At 51.5% G+C, this 16,403-nt stretch overlaps 1 protein-coding gene across 1 annotated transcript in view; it reads left to right on the plus strand.

Moving 5' to 3' along the window:
• Nucleotides 1–4,312, plus strand: part of KCTD5 (potassium channel tetramerization domain containing 5) — a 21,921-nt gene extending 17,609 nt beyond the window's left edge. Inside the window, exon 5 of the mRNA XM_033235276.1 lies at nucleotides 4,140–4,312. Within this exon, the coding sequence (XP_033091167.1) occupies nucleotides 4,140–4,312 (173 nt within the window). The remainder of the gene's footprint in view (nucleotides 1–4,139) is intronic.
• The last annotated feature ends 12,091 nt before the right edge of the window (nucleotides 4,313–16,403 follow it).

Below are 16,403 nucleotides of genomic sequence, written 5' to 3' on the forward strand. Positions count from 1 at the left end.
CTTGAACCCAGGAGGCAGAGGTTACAGTGAGCCGAGATCGTGCCACTGAACTCCAGCCTGGCGACAGAGCAAGACTTCATCTCAAAAAAAAAAAAAAAAAAAGAACGAAAAGAAAAAGAAAAGAAACGAAAAGAAAAGAAACACCACTAAAAACAGGTTAATTAAAACAAGCAGGCTGGGCATGGTGGCTCATGCCTGTAATCCCAGCACTCTGGGAGGCTGAGGCAGGAAAATCCCTTGGGGCCAGGAGTTCAAGAGCAGACTGGGCAACACAGTAAGACTCTGTCTCTACAATAAAAATATAAAATAAAATAAGCCAAACATGGTGGTGTGTGCCTGTAGTCCCAGCTACATGGGAGGCTGAGGCAGGAGAATTGCCTGAGCCCAGGAGGTCAAGGCTTCAATGAGCCATGACTGTGGCACTATACGCCAGCCTAGGCTAGACTGAGATGCTATCTCAACAATAATTTTAAAAAAAAAGAGAGAGAGAGAGAGATGCAAGACGCATAACAAAGACAAAAACAAATCTAGACAGAACATGGTGACCCCAACCCGAGGAACACAAAGGTGGAGAAGGGAGGCTGCAGGTAGCAGGTACAAGAGGAGCCAGACAGCGCCAAAAGCACAGACACCCAGGCTCACCCAAGAGGCCATCCCTGGGGACAGACAGAAGCAGGGCCACCCAGAAGACACACCCCACTCTAGCTCTGGACCAGGACCGTGGCCAGGAGGAGAAAGGCTTCTCTTTCTTACAGGTCTACTAAGTTCATTATAACTCCAGACATGGTACAAAAATGAGTATGAAAACAAGAAGGAGTTAACCAAACAGAAAGTAGTGATGAAATATGACCAAGGGGCTTTCTAATAAATTTCTAAAAGAATCTGATCAATAAAATGTACACATTTTCATTTTCCAGTATGTTTTAAATGCTCAGTAACATTTTTAGCAGATAGTTTAATAAATTGAACATTAAGAAAACTTCAGGCTGGGCGCAGTGCCTCACATCTGTAATCCAGCACTTTGGGAGGCTGAGGCGGGCAGATCACCTGAGGTCAAAACTTCAAGACCAGCCTGCCCAACATGTGAAACCCCATCTCTACTAAAAATATAAAAAATTAGCTGGGCATGGTGGCGGGTGCCTGTAATCCCAGCTATCTGGGAGGCTGAGGCAAGAGAATCGCTTAAACCAGGGAGGTGGAGGTTGCAGTGGGCCGAGATCGCATCATTGCACTCCAGCCTGGGCAACAAGAGAAAACCTCCGTCTCAAAAAAAAAAGAAATACTATCAAGTATTACCGACATACAAAATCTCTCAGACACATAGAAATCACTATTTGAATCCCTCCTAGAAGCTCAGCCTAAGAGAATGACTTTTAAAGTCACATTTATGAAATATTCCACTCCCTGCAGCTTTGGGTATCATAGCAAAAGCTTAGAACAGCCTACATGCTCACAACAAAGAAGAGATTAAGTCAGCTGGGGCATAGACACTCAATGAAATATTACACAGTCCTTAAAAACAGATATAAAAACTATGGAAACATAGTTAAAAATTAAAGCAAGTGGTGTATCTGGGTTAAGGGGATGTTGAAATTTTCTGTACTCTTCCAGCAACTTTTCCATAAGCTTGAAATTACATCTAATTGAAAAGTGAAATATATATATAAAAGAATACAAGTCCGGGCATGGTGGCTCACACCTGTAATCCCAGCACTTTGGGAGGCCTAGATAGGCAGATCACAAGGTCAGGAGGTCGAGATCATCCTGGCTAACATGGTGAAACCCCGTCTCTACTAAAAATTAAAAAAATTAGACGGGTATGGTGGCGGGTGCCTACAGTACCAGCTACTCGGGAGGCTGAGGCAGGAGAATGGCGTGAACCCGGGAGGCGGAACTTGCAGTGAGCCAAGATTGTGCCACTGCACTCTAGCCTGAGTGACAGAGTGAGACTCAGTCTCAAAAAAAAAAAAAAAAAAAAAAGAATACAAGGCCAGCCATGGTGGCTCACACTTGTAATCCCAGCACTTTGGGAGGCCGAGGCAGGCAGATCACGAGGTCAGGAGTTTGAGACCAGCCTGACCAACATGGTGAAACCTCATCTCTACTAAAAATACAAAAATTAGCCGGGTGTGGTGGCATGTGCCTGTAATCCCAGATACTCAGGAGGCTGAAGCAGTAGAATTGCTTAAACCTGGGAGTCAGGAGGTTGCAGTGAACCGAGATCCGCCACTGCACTCCAGCCTCAATGACAGAGTGAGACTCCTTCTCAAAAAAAAAAAAAATATAAAATTGTTACAGATGCTAACATGGCAAAAGTGTTACAGGCACGGCTACAGAAGAGACTAACAAGAAAACCACACCATGAGAAGCACAGTCATCAAAATATTGGGATTATGGATTTTTCTTTTATGATAATTTTTTTGTTGGAGGCGGGGAACAAGGTCTTGCTCTGCTGCCCAGGCTGGAGTGCAGTGGCGCAATCGATCACAGTTCAATACAGCCTCAAACCTCTGGGCTCAAGCAATCCTCTGGTCTCAGCTTCCCAATGTGCTGGGACTACAAGTTTGAGCCATCGAGCCCAGTTATGACACAAATCCAAGCTAAACATAACGTGAAGCCTAAGGTTCCCAGCTCTGTAGAAGGTGGGCTGCAGCCCTGAGGGTGGAGAAACGTTCTCATGTGTCTGAGAAGCTGGCTGAGCAGCCGAAGCAAGCACCAGGCTTTGGCTTCCCTGAAGCATGGAACCCTCTAGACACACAGGCTCACAAAGAACAAAGTAAACTCTTGAATTAAGACTCCCAAACCTTCCCTAAGTTCAGGGCCTGTGTACAGGCTGCAGAAGGTGGCCAGTGCCTGGCACATGGTACAAACGTGATCAGCAACACAGAACCCATGGCGGCAATAAGCACCCTAAGAGTACCACTCGGCCGGGTGCGGAGGCTCACGCTTGTAAATCAGCACCTTGGAAGGCCGAGGAAGGGTGATCGCTTGAGCTTAGGAGTTCAAGACCAGCCTGAGCAACATGGCAAAACCCCATCTCTATGAAATTTAGAAAAATTAGCCGGGCATGGCTAGGCGCGATAGCTCATGCCTATAATCCCAGCACTTTGGGAGGCCAAAGTAGGTGGATCACAAGGTCAGGAGATCGAGACCATCCTGGCTAACACGGTGAAACCCCGTCTCTACTAAAACTACAAAAAATTTAACAGGTGTGGTGACGGGTGCCTGTAGTCCCAGCTACCGGAAAGCTGAGGCAGCAGGATGGCGTGAACCCGGGAGGCGAAGCTTGCAGTGAGCCGAGACTGCACCACTGCACTCCAATCTGGGCAACAGAGCGAGACTCTGTCTCAAAAAAAAAAAAAAAAGAAAAGAAAAGAAAAAAAAAGAAAAATTAGCCGGGCACGGTGTTGTGTGCTTGTAGTTGCAGGTACTCAGGGGGCTGAGGCAGGAGGATCACTTGAGACCAGCAAGTTGAGGCTGCAGTGAGTCAAGATCATGCCACTGAACTCCAGCCTGGGCAACAGAGACAGACCCTGTCTCCAAAAACAAAACAAAACAAAACAAAACAAAACAAAACAAAAAAAGAGGTCAGGTGTGGTGACTCACGCCTGTAATGCTAGCACTTTAGGAGGCCGAGGTGGGTGGACTGCCTGAGCTCAGGAGTTTGAGACCAGCTTGGGCAACATGGCAAAACCCCATCTCTACAAAAAAGTACAAAAAATTAGCTGGGCGTAGTGGCGCATGCCTGTGTCCCAGCTCCTTGGGAGGCTGCGGCAGAAGAATCACCTGAACCCAAGGGGCGGAGGCTGCAGTGAGCTGAGATCACGCCACTGCACTCCAGCCTGGGCGACAGAGTGAGACTCTGTCCCAAAAAAAAACAAACAAGTAAGAGCATCACTCATTTATGGAAAGCTGTGCTTTTGCGAAGGCTCATAAGGCTCAGCAGTAAGTCGAGTGTGCCTTATGGTTTTCATAAACATCCATTTCACAAGAGAAGCCAGAGGTCAGACAAAGTCCTGGAGCTCAGTCGGTGCCTTTATGGTCTGTCCCTAGAACCAAAGCCTGCTATAACATAACCTAAGTGCAATCAAACTCCAGCAACTCTCCCCGGGAGATTAGCAAGAACCCTCCATCTTCAGGGACAATGGAAGGTGGGAAAAAGGTCATAATCACCAGGCTCGGGGCCAGCAAGAACCGTAATGGGCCTGGGCTGTCCTGGCAAGGCCGGCCAGCCATGGGCATACCTGGACACGGCACAGGGCCTCCAAGGCTGCCCTGGACTGCAGAACAGCAGGACTGCATTGAGCTGTAGGGACCCACACAAGGCAAGGAGGCAGGAGGAGCCGGCACTTCACACTGCACCGTCCCAGGCACCACAGCGTGGCTGCAAATTAACCTGGCCGCTCCCATAAGCCGCCATCAGTGTTCCACAGGTGGGGGAGGGGAGAGCACCACCTGTCTCTGCCACGCCATCCCCCCCACACCCGTCCCACCACCATGTGCATCAGATCAACACGGGCGTAAGTAAATCTGTGTGCCGAGTCCCCAAGCACAGCTCAAGGACACAGCAGGAGGGGAGGACAGGACAGTGGCAAACTCTGGTCTCCAGCAAGGCGGGCTCCAGCTGCGTCTCCACCAGAGGCAGGGGCCAGCCCAGACCGGTTTCCCAGCCTAGATGCAGAGCAGAACCTATGGAAGTGCAGAGCTAGAGGCCAGCCAGGGAAAAGCACACATGACACACTTCCATTTCCGCAGAGATTCAAGGGAACACATTGCTTTATGAAAAACTGACAAGTGAGCCACTCAGTAAAATCTCATACATGAACAAATTTATGTTTTTAGTTGTATTCATTCATTTATGACTGACTGACTGAATAAGGGTCTCACTTTGTTGCCCAGGCTCAGTGCAGTGGTGCAATCACAGCTCACTGCGGCCTCGACCTCCCAGGCTCTAAGTTTGGTTGCCTTTGATTGTCATAACCAGGTCAGGGGAGAAAGTGTTACTGGCACCTGCTGGGTACAGGCAGGGGCACTGCTAAACATGCTACCAGAAACAGGTCTCCACAATAGAGAGACCCGGACCACAGGTCAACCACTCCCGGCTGAGAAATCCTGCTCTATCTTCATAGACTCCACCCCCACATCAGAAAGAAACCCACCAAGTCTTAGTGGGCCCCCTCCAAGCGCTCAGCACAGAGTGGGCCACATGTGCAACACGGCCCTGCAGCCTCACCTGGGACGGGGGAAGACAGAAACACAGGCACGGGAGCCGGGCGCGGTGGCTCAAGCCTGTAATCCCAGCACTTTGGGAGGCAGAGACGGGCGGATCACGAGGTCAGGAGATCGAGACCATCCTGGCTAACACGGTGAAACTCGGTCTCTACCAAAAAATACAAAAAACCAGCCGGGCGAGGTGGCGGGCGCCTGTAGTCCCAGCTACTAGGGAGGCTGAGGCAAGAGAAAGGCGTGAACCCGGGAGGCGGAGCTTGCAGTGCGCTGAGATCCGGCCACTGCACTCCAGCCTGGGCGACAGAGTGAGACTCCGTCTCAAAAAAAAAAGAAAGAAAGAAAGAAACACAGGCACGGGCACAGGGAGCCTGGGAGACAGCGGGGAGAGCCCAGGCTGAAGAAGGTAGTTTAAAATCCTCATGCTATGTTTGGGCAACAGGAAGAACTTATTTTCACAATACACCCAGTGTGAAACGGCAGTGAGATTCCCCACAAGGGGACGTGACTTTAAATGGAGACAACTGTACTGGAGCGGGACCAAGAGACCCATGGAACAACGAGTCCACGGCAGATAGGAGCTAAGGGGCCGAAGGGAACGGAGGGCGTTTGGGGAGGAAAGCAGCGCAGACTGGCCAGCGCACGGAAACTGAGAGGAGCCCGGAACACACCCCTACGGGGTGACAGTGCCACTTCCTCAGCAGCAGAGGGTGAGACCCCTACTGCGAGACGATGCCACTAATCCCGACATCTGGGCAGAAGCGCATCTTCCTGGTGAGAGGCACCCGCGATCTATCCTCCTCGCAGACAGCGGCGGGCACGCCGGCAGCAAGCGCCGCCTCCCGCTGGTAGTTTCTTTTGGACTCCGGGCTCAGCTGTCACAGCACAGGTTTTGGCTAAAACTCCGCTTGACAATGCTGTTTCCAAATGTCAGCCTTTGACATTTCACTTGCTGTGGGATTATACCCAATAATTTCTCTGATTTAAGATTTTTTTTTTTACTAAGTAAACTCTCAGCACAGAAGTGGGATGAAAAACACATCTAGCAAGCCAGGTCTGACTGCCACGAAGAACACCTTGTTTCTTCCGCGGTACAGCACGCCACAGCAGAGCAAGAGCCGTTCCAGCCAGGAAAGCGCTGGGAACAAGACCAGCTGGGTGCATCTGACCTACAGCCTGCTCCCGGCAGAGCTAGGAGGCAGTGTCATCTTTCAGCAAAAGAGCCACACCCCCACGCACCCCACCCCAGCAGGTAAAGGAGCATGAAGCTCCACCTCCCGCACTGTGGGTATATTCTTAGCACTCTATCCGTGGGGGATCTATGATTGAGACAGTAGTTAGAAAACCATTGTGTTCTGTCTACTTCCCAGAGCCTGTCACATGAGAAAGGTTTAAGCCAGGTTTTTTCCTATCTGTAAGCATTCATGCATCTAATGTTATTTTTTTTTTCTTTTTTTTTTGAGACAGTCTCACTCTGCTGCCCAGGCTAGAGTGCAGTGGTGCAGTCTTGGCTCACTGCAACTTCCGCTTCCCGGGGTTCAAGTGACCGTCCTGCCTCAGCCTCCCCAGTAGCCAGGACTACAGGCAGCCACCACCACACCCAGTTAATTTTCATATTTTTAGTAGAGATAGGGTTTCACCATGTTGGCCAGGCTGGTCTCGAACTCCTGACCTCAAGTGATCTACGTGCTGCGGCCTCCCAAAGTGCTGGGATTATAGGCGTGAGCCACCGGGCCCAGCCCTAAATCTTATTTTTAAAAGATGACTGGCAACATCACCCAGCCCAAAAGACTCCAAAACACTCAAAGGTGTGAATAAGCTTCTCCCCTCCAGGAGTACCCACTACCTGAGGATACAAAACATAAACACTTCCTCGTCTTACTTTGCCGTGCACACCTGTCTCAAACCATCAGCACACAGTATGCTGGTGCACAACGACCTGCAGCCTGAGCTGAGCCCTGTCCTGCTTTTGATTTGGTGGATATGAGGTAGGAGGCTCAGCCAGAGTCAGAGGACGGAGGGTGTGTACTCCTGAGATGCAGGGATGGGGGACATGTGGGGTACCGGGCCAAGCTGAAGGGGCAGGGAGAAGATGCCAAGTTTACAACCACCAGATGGGCAGCACCTCCACCTGAATTCCCAGGACGCCACTGCCTTCACTTCGGGACCCTCTCCAGCCCCTGCATCCGCCCCCACCAGGCAGGCACATCTGTGTTGTTCGCACAGCTCACAGCCTATCTGGCAACCCCAAGTCCATAGTCCCGGAAGCACTATGGGAGACGTGAAGCCTCTATCCTGCTCAGTTGTACACAGTGCAGGACGTGGAGTGACATCTGCAGCACACCACTCTCTCCAAAGCCATAAGGACATACTCAGTTTAGCCAGGCACAGTAGATCACACCTGTAATCCCAGCACTTTCGGGGGCCGGGGGGATCACTTGAGCCCAGGAGTTCAAGACCAAACTGGGTAACACAGTGAGACCCGTCTCTACAAAAATTAGCCAGGTGTGCTGCGTGCGCCTGTAGTCCCAGCGACTTGGGAGGCTGAGGTATGGAGACTGCTTGAATCCAGGAGATCAAGGTTGCAGTGAGCTGAGATTGCACCACTGCACCCCAGCCTAGGTGACAGAATGAGACATAATCTCAAAAAATAAAAGTTAAAAAAAGGATGGGTGTGGTGGCTCACACCTGTAATCCCAGCACTCTGGGAGGCTGAGACAGGCCGACCACCTGAGGTCAGGAGTTTGAGACCAGCCGGGCCAATATGGTGAAACCCCATCTCTACTAAAAATACAGAAAAAAAATTAGCCAGACGTGGTGGCACATGCCTGTAGTCCCAGCTACTGGGGAGGCTGAGGCAGGAGAATCGCTTGAACCAGGGAAGTAGAGGTTGCAGTGAGCCAAGATCATGCCCTCCAGCCTAGACCTCAGAGCAAAACTCTGTCTTCAAAAAACAAAAAAAAAAAAGGCCGGGTGCGGTGGCTCACGCCTGTAATCCCGTAATCCCACCACTTTGGGAGGCAGAGGCGGGTGGATCACCTGAGGTCAGGAGTTCGAGACCAGCGTGACCACATGGAGAAACCCCATCTCTACTAAAAATACAAAAAAACTAGCTGGGCGTGTTGGTGCATGCCTGTAATCCCAGCTATTCAGGAGGCTGAGACAGGAGAATCGCTTGAACCTTCAAGGCAGAGGTTGCAGTGAGCTGAGATCGCGCCATTGCTCTCCAGCCTGGGCAACAAGAGTGAAACTTCATGTCAAAAAAAAAAAGGCAAGCCAGGTTGGGTGGATCACTTGAGCCCAGGAGTTTGAGACCAGCCTGGGCAAACACAGCAAAACCCCATCTCCACTAAAAATGCAAAAATTAGCCAGACACGGTGGCACATGCCTGTGGTCCCAGCTAATCGGGAGGCTGAGGTGTAAGGATTACCTGAGCCCGGGGAGGTCAAGGCTACAGTGAGCCAAGATCACTTCACTGCACTCCAGCCTGGACGACAGAGGGAGACCCTGCCTCAAAAATAAAAAAGAGTAATAAATAAAAAGAAAAATTCACTATTTTGCTTATCAAACTCTCAAAGGTGGTGACTTAACTACACCATTCACCCAATTACACAGCCAATAAGAGGACATGGTCCCCGCCCACAGAAAGCTAATGTCCAGACTGACCTCACTACGGAACCATCCAGATATAGTGGTGGGGGTGGCTATGCAGAGATGGGCGGGTGCTGGGAGAGTCTAGGGCAGCCCCTTGTCTGGCCAGGGGCTTGGGCCCACCAGCTGGGGAGCTGCATCACTAGCCCAAGAAAAGCGATGACAGCTTACATGGCACTGCAAGAGCAGGGAGGGTCACACTCACATCCAAAAACTGAAACGTCGTAACAGCTAAACATGTACCACACAGTTTTCATTCCAAAATGTTATATATATAAAATGTTTAAAAAATAGAGATGGGGTTTTGCTATGTTGTCCCGGCTGGTTTCAAACTCCTGAGCTCAAGTGATCTGCCTGCCTCAGCCTCCAAAAGTGATGCAATTACAGGCTTGAGCCACCATGCCTGGCCACTTTTTTTTGAGACGGGGTCTCACTGTGTCTCCCAGGCTGGAGTTCAGTGGCACAATCACAGCTCACTGCAGTCTCAACCTCCTGGGCTCAAGTGATCCTCCCACCTCAGCCTCCCAGTAGCGGGACCACAGGTGTGCACCACTGTGCCCAGCTAATTTTTGTAGAGTTGGGGTCTTACCATGTTGCCCAGGCTGGTCTCAAACTCCAGGGCTCAAGCGATCCACCCTCCTTGGCCTCCCAAAGTGCTGGGATTACAGACCTGAGCCACCACATCAGGCTGCCCCACACATTTTAAAGTTTCGCCTCCCCCTAATGTCAGATTCCAAAGACAGCAGCCTTCATGAGTCAGAAAGAAGCATCAGTCATTTTGAAATCAACATCCAAATGAAGTGTAGAAAGGCCTCTGGATTTTTGAAACAGCAATACAGATGATGTAATACAGACAAAGACACCCCCACCCCACTGCCTTCCCACTGCATGCCTTACATGCCACAGCACCACTTCCATGCCAGCAGCTTCAATGACGTAAAGCGAATGCAGTCCCATCAAGACCACAGCATTGGCTGAGCAGCTGCTCCATGCTGGGCACTGTCCTGGACACTGGAAGTACAGCAAAGAATGAAACCAAGACTATGCCCTCGAGAAGACTGCATTCCAGCAGGACAAACAGACTTCAAAACACAGAGCAGGGAAATGCAGCGTGTCACATGGTGATGATTACTTTGAGAAAAATAAAGCAGGCAAAGAGAACAGGACTATTTGGATGGCGGCGGTGCAAATTCAAATAATCAGACAGCCTTCGCTGGGAAGGTGGTATCTTGATATCTGAGCAAAGATTCGAGAAGGTGGGGAGAGCACCGGAGCCTTCCCGGCAGAGCAAAGAAGGCAGGCGCAACTCTGGAATCACAGCTGTTCAGCATGGCCACGACACGGCCACTTGCAGACAGAGCCCCTGGCTGCTGGGTAGGGACCCCAGCACCTCAGAGTACCCTTTCTGGGGTCACTTCTGGCACCCTCTGCAAACCTCAAGGGTGAAGTGTGAGGCCTGGGGCCATCCACTGGGGTCCAGGCACCTCCCAAAGGAGCCTCGAAGCCAGCCAATCGCCGGCTCCAGACCCATGCTGTCAGGTATCTCTGTGGCCACCAGACCACTGCCACTCTCACAGGTGTGATGACATGGGACCTGTCTACCGGTAGTCTTCTGCCTTCGCGGAATTCTGTAACTTCCTTCCTGCCTCGGCCACAGCACATCAGCCAAGCACTTGTCAGGGTCCCTCCCTCCCTGGCAGGATGATGTTTAGAAGCTCAACACAGTGCCTCGGCCTTCTCTTCAGGGCCATCAGAACTTGCTACCATGGGTGTGTTGTAATAAATAACTTTATTTCTGCAGCAAAAAAAAAAAAAAAAGATGGTTGAATATTACCTTTTAAAGCACTTTTTAGCACCAATTGTGAAATAAAAGGCCTGAGAAAAAGCCCTCTTTGAGTGTGAAGTGTCTAAATGTTTATTTGTACTACTATTGTTGTAAAGGGCAGGTTTTGCAGCATTTTCAGGTAGTGATTACACTGCAGCCACGACCTGGAGGAAACGCACTGCCAGGGCCCACGTGCAGGGTAGGGTCCTGCCAGGCTCCCGAAATGTCCCCTTTCCCAGCACTCAGTCCCACGGAGGCAGCACAGCCTCAGGGAGGCCAGCAACTCTGGGCCTGGGGGTGAGTCCTTCAGTCCCTGCACAGTCCAATCAATCTGCCACCCATTTGGTGACCTAAAATTGTAGTAAGTAAACAATTTTGGTTATTCAGTAGCTTCTGAAATTTATTTATTTATTTTATTTTATTTTATTTTTTTTTTTGAGACGGAGTCTCGCTCTGTCGCCCGGGCTGGAGTGCAGTGGCCGGATCTCAGCTCACTGCACGCTCCGCCTTCCGGGTTTACGCCATTCTTCTGCCTCAGCCTCCCGAGTAGCTGGGACTACAGGCGCCCGCCACCTCGCCCGGCTAGTTTTTTGTATTTTTTTTTTAGTAGAGATGGGGTTTCACCGTGTTAGCCAGGATGGTCTCGATCTCCTGACCTCGTGATCCGCCCGTCTCGGCCTCCCAAAGTGCTGGGATTACAGGCTTGAGCCACCGCGCCCGGCCTGAAATTTAAATCTCTGAAACAATTTAAAGCAATAAGACCCTAAGTGCACCTGTCTACTATCCTTGTCCTCCCTAATAAAATGAGCTAGGTGTGGTGGCTCATATCTGTAGTCCCCATTTTGGGAGGCCAAGGCAGGAGTACTGCTTGAGCCCAGGTGTTGGGAGACCAGCCTGGGTAACATGGCGAGACCCCACCTCTTAAAAAAAAAAAAAAAAAAAATCTGCGGCTGGGCGCGGTGGCTCAAGCCTGTAATCCCAGCACTTTGGGAGGCCGAGACGGGCGGATCACGAGGTCAGGAGATCAAGACCATCCTGGCTAACACGGTGAAACCCCGTCTCTACCAAAAAACAAAAAACTAGCCGGGCGAGGTGGCGGGCGCCTGTAGTCCCAGCTACTTGGGAGGCTGAGGCAGGAGAATGGTGTAAACCCAGGAGGCGGAGCTTGCAGTGAGCTGAGATCTGACCACTGCACTCCAGCCTGGGCGACAGAATGAGACTCCGTCTCAAAAAAACAAAAAATCTGCTGGCTGTGGTGGTGCACACCTGTAATCCCAGCTACTAGGGAGGCTGAAGTGGGAGAATTACTTGAGCCCAGGAGGCTGAGGCTGCAGTGAGCCGTGGTCAAACCAATGCGCTCCAGCAAGGGTGACAGAATAAAACCTTGTCTCTTGGCTGGGCACGGTGGCTCAAGCCTGTAATCCCAGCACTTTGGGAGGCCGAGGCGGGCGGATCACGAGGTCAGGAGATCGAGACCATCCTGGCTAACACAGTGAAATCCCGTCTCTGCTAAAAATACAAAAAACTAGCCGGGCGAGGTGACGGGCACCTGTAGTCCCAGCTACTCAGGAGGCTGAGGCAAGAGAATGGCATAAACCCGGGAGGCGGAGCTTGCAGTGAGCCGAGATCGCGCCACTGTACTCTAGCCTGGGTGACAGAGCAAGACTCCGTCTCAAAAAAAAAAAAAAAAAAAAAAAAAACCTTGTCTCTTTTTAAAACAGAAATAAAAATTAAAAAAATAATGAGCCAGGCACGTTGTTGTGCACCTGTGGTCCCACCTACAGCTGAGGTGGGAGGATCACTTGGGCCAGGAGTTCAAGGTTGCAGTGAGCTATCATCGAGACCTGTACTCCAGTCTGGGCAACAGAGCAAGGCACGCCCTCTCAATTTTTTTTTTTTTTTTTTTTTTAAAAAGGAGCTCAGCTGGGCGCGGTAGCTCACACCTGTAATCCCAGCACTTTGGGAGGCCAAGTCGGGCGGATCATGAGGTCAGGAGATAGAGACCATCCAGCCTAACACAGTGAAACCCCATCCCCACTAAAAATACAAAAAATTAGCTGGGCGTGGTGGCGGGCACCTGTAGTCCCAGCTACTCGGGAGGCTGAAGCAGGAGAATGACATGAACCCGGGAGGCAGAGCTTGCAGTGAGCCCAGATCACACCACTGCTTTCCAGCCTGGGCAACAGAGCGAGACTCTGTCTCAAAAAAAAAAAAAAAAAAAAAAAAAAAGGAGCTACTCACAAGAGAAGTCCACCAAAAACACCAGTGCCCACCTCACAGGTGTGGTGTCACCATGCAAGCCCCCCACTCCCAGGTTATGATCTGAACACTGGGTTTTCCTACAGACACACAGGTGCACGCACCCACACCCAAGGGAAGGCGGGGAGCTGTGGCCTGCCTCGCCAGCAGCCTCACTCCCTGGGGCTCCTCATGGCCAAGGCCTGCCCAGGTCAGAGCGGCTTCTTTCCCACCAGGAGCCTCCCGCCAACCATGTCTTTCCACACCCCGTTCTCAGTCCTGGCAACCAATCAATCTCCCCACTCAGGACAGGACACCCTCTGTCCTCTTCTACCTTCTACTCCACTGACGAGACAAGCTTCTGTTACTTCATCAGTGCTGAGAAATTGAGAGACGTGTCATGGCACAGGTCTACTGAGAACAGGGAAAGGCCAATGTTCTAAACAGAATGTGGCTGGGAGAATAAGCACCATCAACAGGTTAGGTCCTTAAAGCTACCAGGTGCCATCCCCCAAGTCTCTGGAAGAGGGGCTCTCACATCCCTCCACGCCACTCAATGATGAGTCACTGCCCCCTACTTATTTCCACAGGCAGATGGGACCACCAGGTGCTCGTCCTGTTGCTCTTTTCCAGAGCCGGCACTCAGGTTTCAGCAAGACCCCACCCCTGCCCCAGCCACACCTCTGATAGAAAAACAAACCCTGAGTTGTAAACAAATTGAAACTTGTAAAAATGTAGCCGATGGGTAAACTGGGCATTCTCTGAGGATTTTACTTTGTTTCATAAAATGTGTATTTTATGAAAGAACTTAAGAGTTTCCATTTCTTTTTTTTTTTTTTTTTTTTGAGGTGGAGTCTCGCTCTGTCGCCCAGGCTGGAGTGCAGTGGCGCGATCTGGGCTCACTGCAAGCTCCGCCTCCCGGGTTCACGCCATTCTCCTGCCTCAGCCTCCTGAGTAGCTGGGACTACAGGCGCCCGCCACCACGCCCGGCTAATTTTTTTTTGTATTTTTAGTAGAGACGGGGTTTCACCATGGTCTCGATCTCCTGACCTCGTGATCCGCCCGTCTCGGCCTCCCAAAGTGCTGGGATTACAGGCGTGAGCCACCGCGCCTGGCCTAAGAGTTTCAATTTCTTTAACTTTTCTAGGTATGAAGTTCAGCAGTCTCCATCTCTTAGAAGTAGAAACCAGGCAGGACGCAGTGGCTCAAGCCTGTAATCCCACCACTTCGGAGGCCAAAGTGGGAGGATGGCTTGAGTCAGGAGTTCAAGACCAGTCTGGGCAATATAGTGAAACCCCATCTCTACAAAGACAATTTAAAAATTAGCCAGGTGGGCCGGGCGCGGTGGCTCAAGCCTGTAATCCCAGCACTTTGGGAGGCCGAGGCGGGTGGATCACGAGGTCAGGAGATCGAGACCCTCCTGGCTAACACGGTGAAACCCTGTCTCTACTAAAAATACAAAAAACTAGCCGGGCGAGGTGGTGGGCGCCTGTAGTCCCAGCTACTCGGAGGCTGAGGCGAGAGAATGGCGGGAACCCGGGAGGCGGAGCTTGCAGTGAGCCCAGATCGCGCCACTGCACTCCAGCCTGGGCGACAGAGCGAGACTCCGTCTCAAAAAAATAAATAAATAAATAAAAATTAGCCAGGCATAGTGGCATGTGCCTATAGTCCTAGCTACTAGGGAGGCTGAAGCAGGAGAATCACTTGAGGCCAGGAGTTCAAGACTAGCCTGGGCAACACAGTGAGACCCCATCTCTTTTTAAGAACCCTATCTATTTTTAAAGAAAAAAAAAAGGCCGGGCGCGGTGGCTCAAGCCTGTAATCCCAGCACTTTGGGAGGCCGAGACGGGCGGATCACGAGGTCAGGAGATCGAAACCATCCTGGCTAACACAGTGAAACCCCGTTTCTACTAAAAATACAAAAACTAGCCGGGCGAGGTGGCGGGCGCCTGTAGTCCCAGCTACTCAGGAGGCTGAGGCAGGAGAATGGCGTAAACCCGGGAGGCGGAGCTTGCAGTGAGCCGAGATCCGGCCATTGCACTCCAGTCCGGGCGACAGAGCGAGACTCCGCCTCAAAAAAAAAAAAAAAAAAAAAGTAGATATTCTCTTGGCCGGGCACAGTGGCTCACACCTGTAATCCCAGCACTTTGGGAGGCCAAAGCAGGCGCATCACCTGAGATCAGGAGTTTGAGATCAGCCTGGCCAGTACGGTGAAACCTGGTCTCTACTAAAAACACAAACATTAGCTGGGTGTGGTAGCGCACACCTATAATTCCAGCTACTCGGGAGGCTGAGGCAGGAGAATCGCTTGAACCCAGGAGGCAGAAGTTGCAGTGGGCAGAGATCGTGCCACTGCACTCCAGCCTGGGCGACAAAAGCGAAACTCCATCTCAAAAAAAAAAAAAAAATGGAAATCAGGGTGCCTCCTATGGTCAAGATGCTGTCCCGCAGATGAACAGTGAAGCCAGCAAGAGAAAGGATCCCAAACAAAAAGCTAAGCTACCTTTGAATGGCTGTCTGTACTCTGGAGCCTGGGAATGCAGTGGACAGGCACAGCCAGCGCCCGCACACTCTCACACATGGCAACTAGGAACTGCTCTCTCCAGGCCCCCGGACCAAAGTTGTGGGAGGCTGCTACAATTCAACCAGCTCATCTCCAAAGGGATACTGCCCTCAGGTCAGCTGTGCTCACTGGCAAAGAACATTCTGGTAAAAACCTCCTCTCACCCCAGGAAACTCCACAAAGCTAGGCCCGGTACAGAAAACTAGGTGGAGGTAGGGGGTGTTAGGGAGGGAACGCCACTACCTTCCTCCACCCCCCGGGCTGCCACTACCAAGGACAACTGTGGTGAAGCAGCAAAACCAATGCCCCCGTTGGGTTCCAGGCTTACAGCTTACCTGTGGATAAGCCACCCCTCTCCGACCCATCAAGACTCTTTTACAAAATGAGGCTAATGACATGGGCCCACCCGCAAGGGCTGCGGGCCCCACACCAGACAGGAGTATGAAGCACTCTATGGAGTCCGGCGGGCAGCTCACAGGGCAGGCCCTGTGGCGGACGGGATTCTTGGTGTGCTCGTACCAGCAACCCATGTCCGAAAGCTCTGCCCACACTGGTCCGTGACCACAGGCAGACGGGAAGCTGGCCCACAGCAGGCAAGTGGTCACCAACGCTCTCCCGCGGTGCAACTCAGCAAAACGCAGCTCACCCCAATCAGCATGGAAGCCCCGGCAACAGGTGAGGGCAGGAGGAAAGCTGTTTCTATTTCTCCACGAAGGGAGGGAGGAGCGGTGGGCGGGTGAGCTCCAAGGGCAGCTGCCCAATCTTTCCTCCCACAGCCATCTCCACTGGCCTCCCAAGGAGCCTCTCACCTACCCAGGGCAGACAGAGGGCAACGAGGCGGGAACTGCCAACTGTCTGAAGTCTAGTCCTCAGGCTCAACCCGGCTGCCAGCCTCAGGAA

Source organism: Trachypithecus francoisi, unplaced genomic scaffold (genome assembly GCF_009764315.1).
Source record: "Trachypithecus francoisi isolate TF-2019V2 unplaced genomic scaffold, Tfra_2.0 Lachesis_group15, whole genome shotgun sequence".
In the NCBI taxonomy this organism is placed as follows: Eukaryota; Metazoa; Chordata; class Mammalia; order Primates; family Cercopithecidae; genus Trachypithecus; species Trachypithecus francoisi.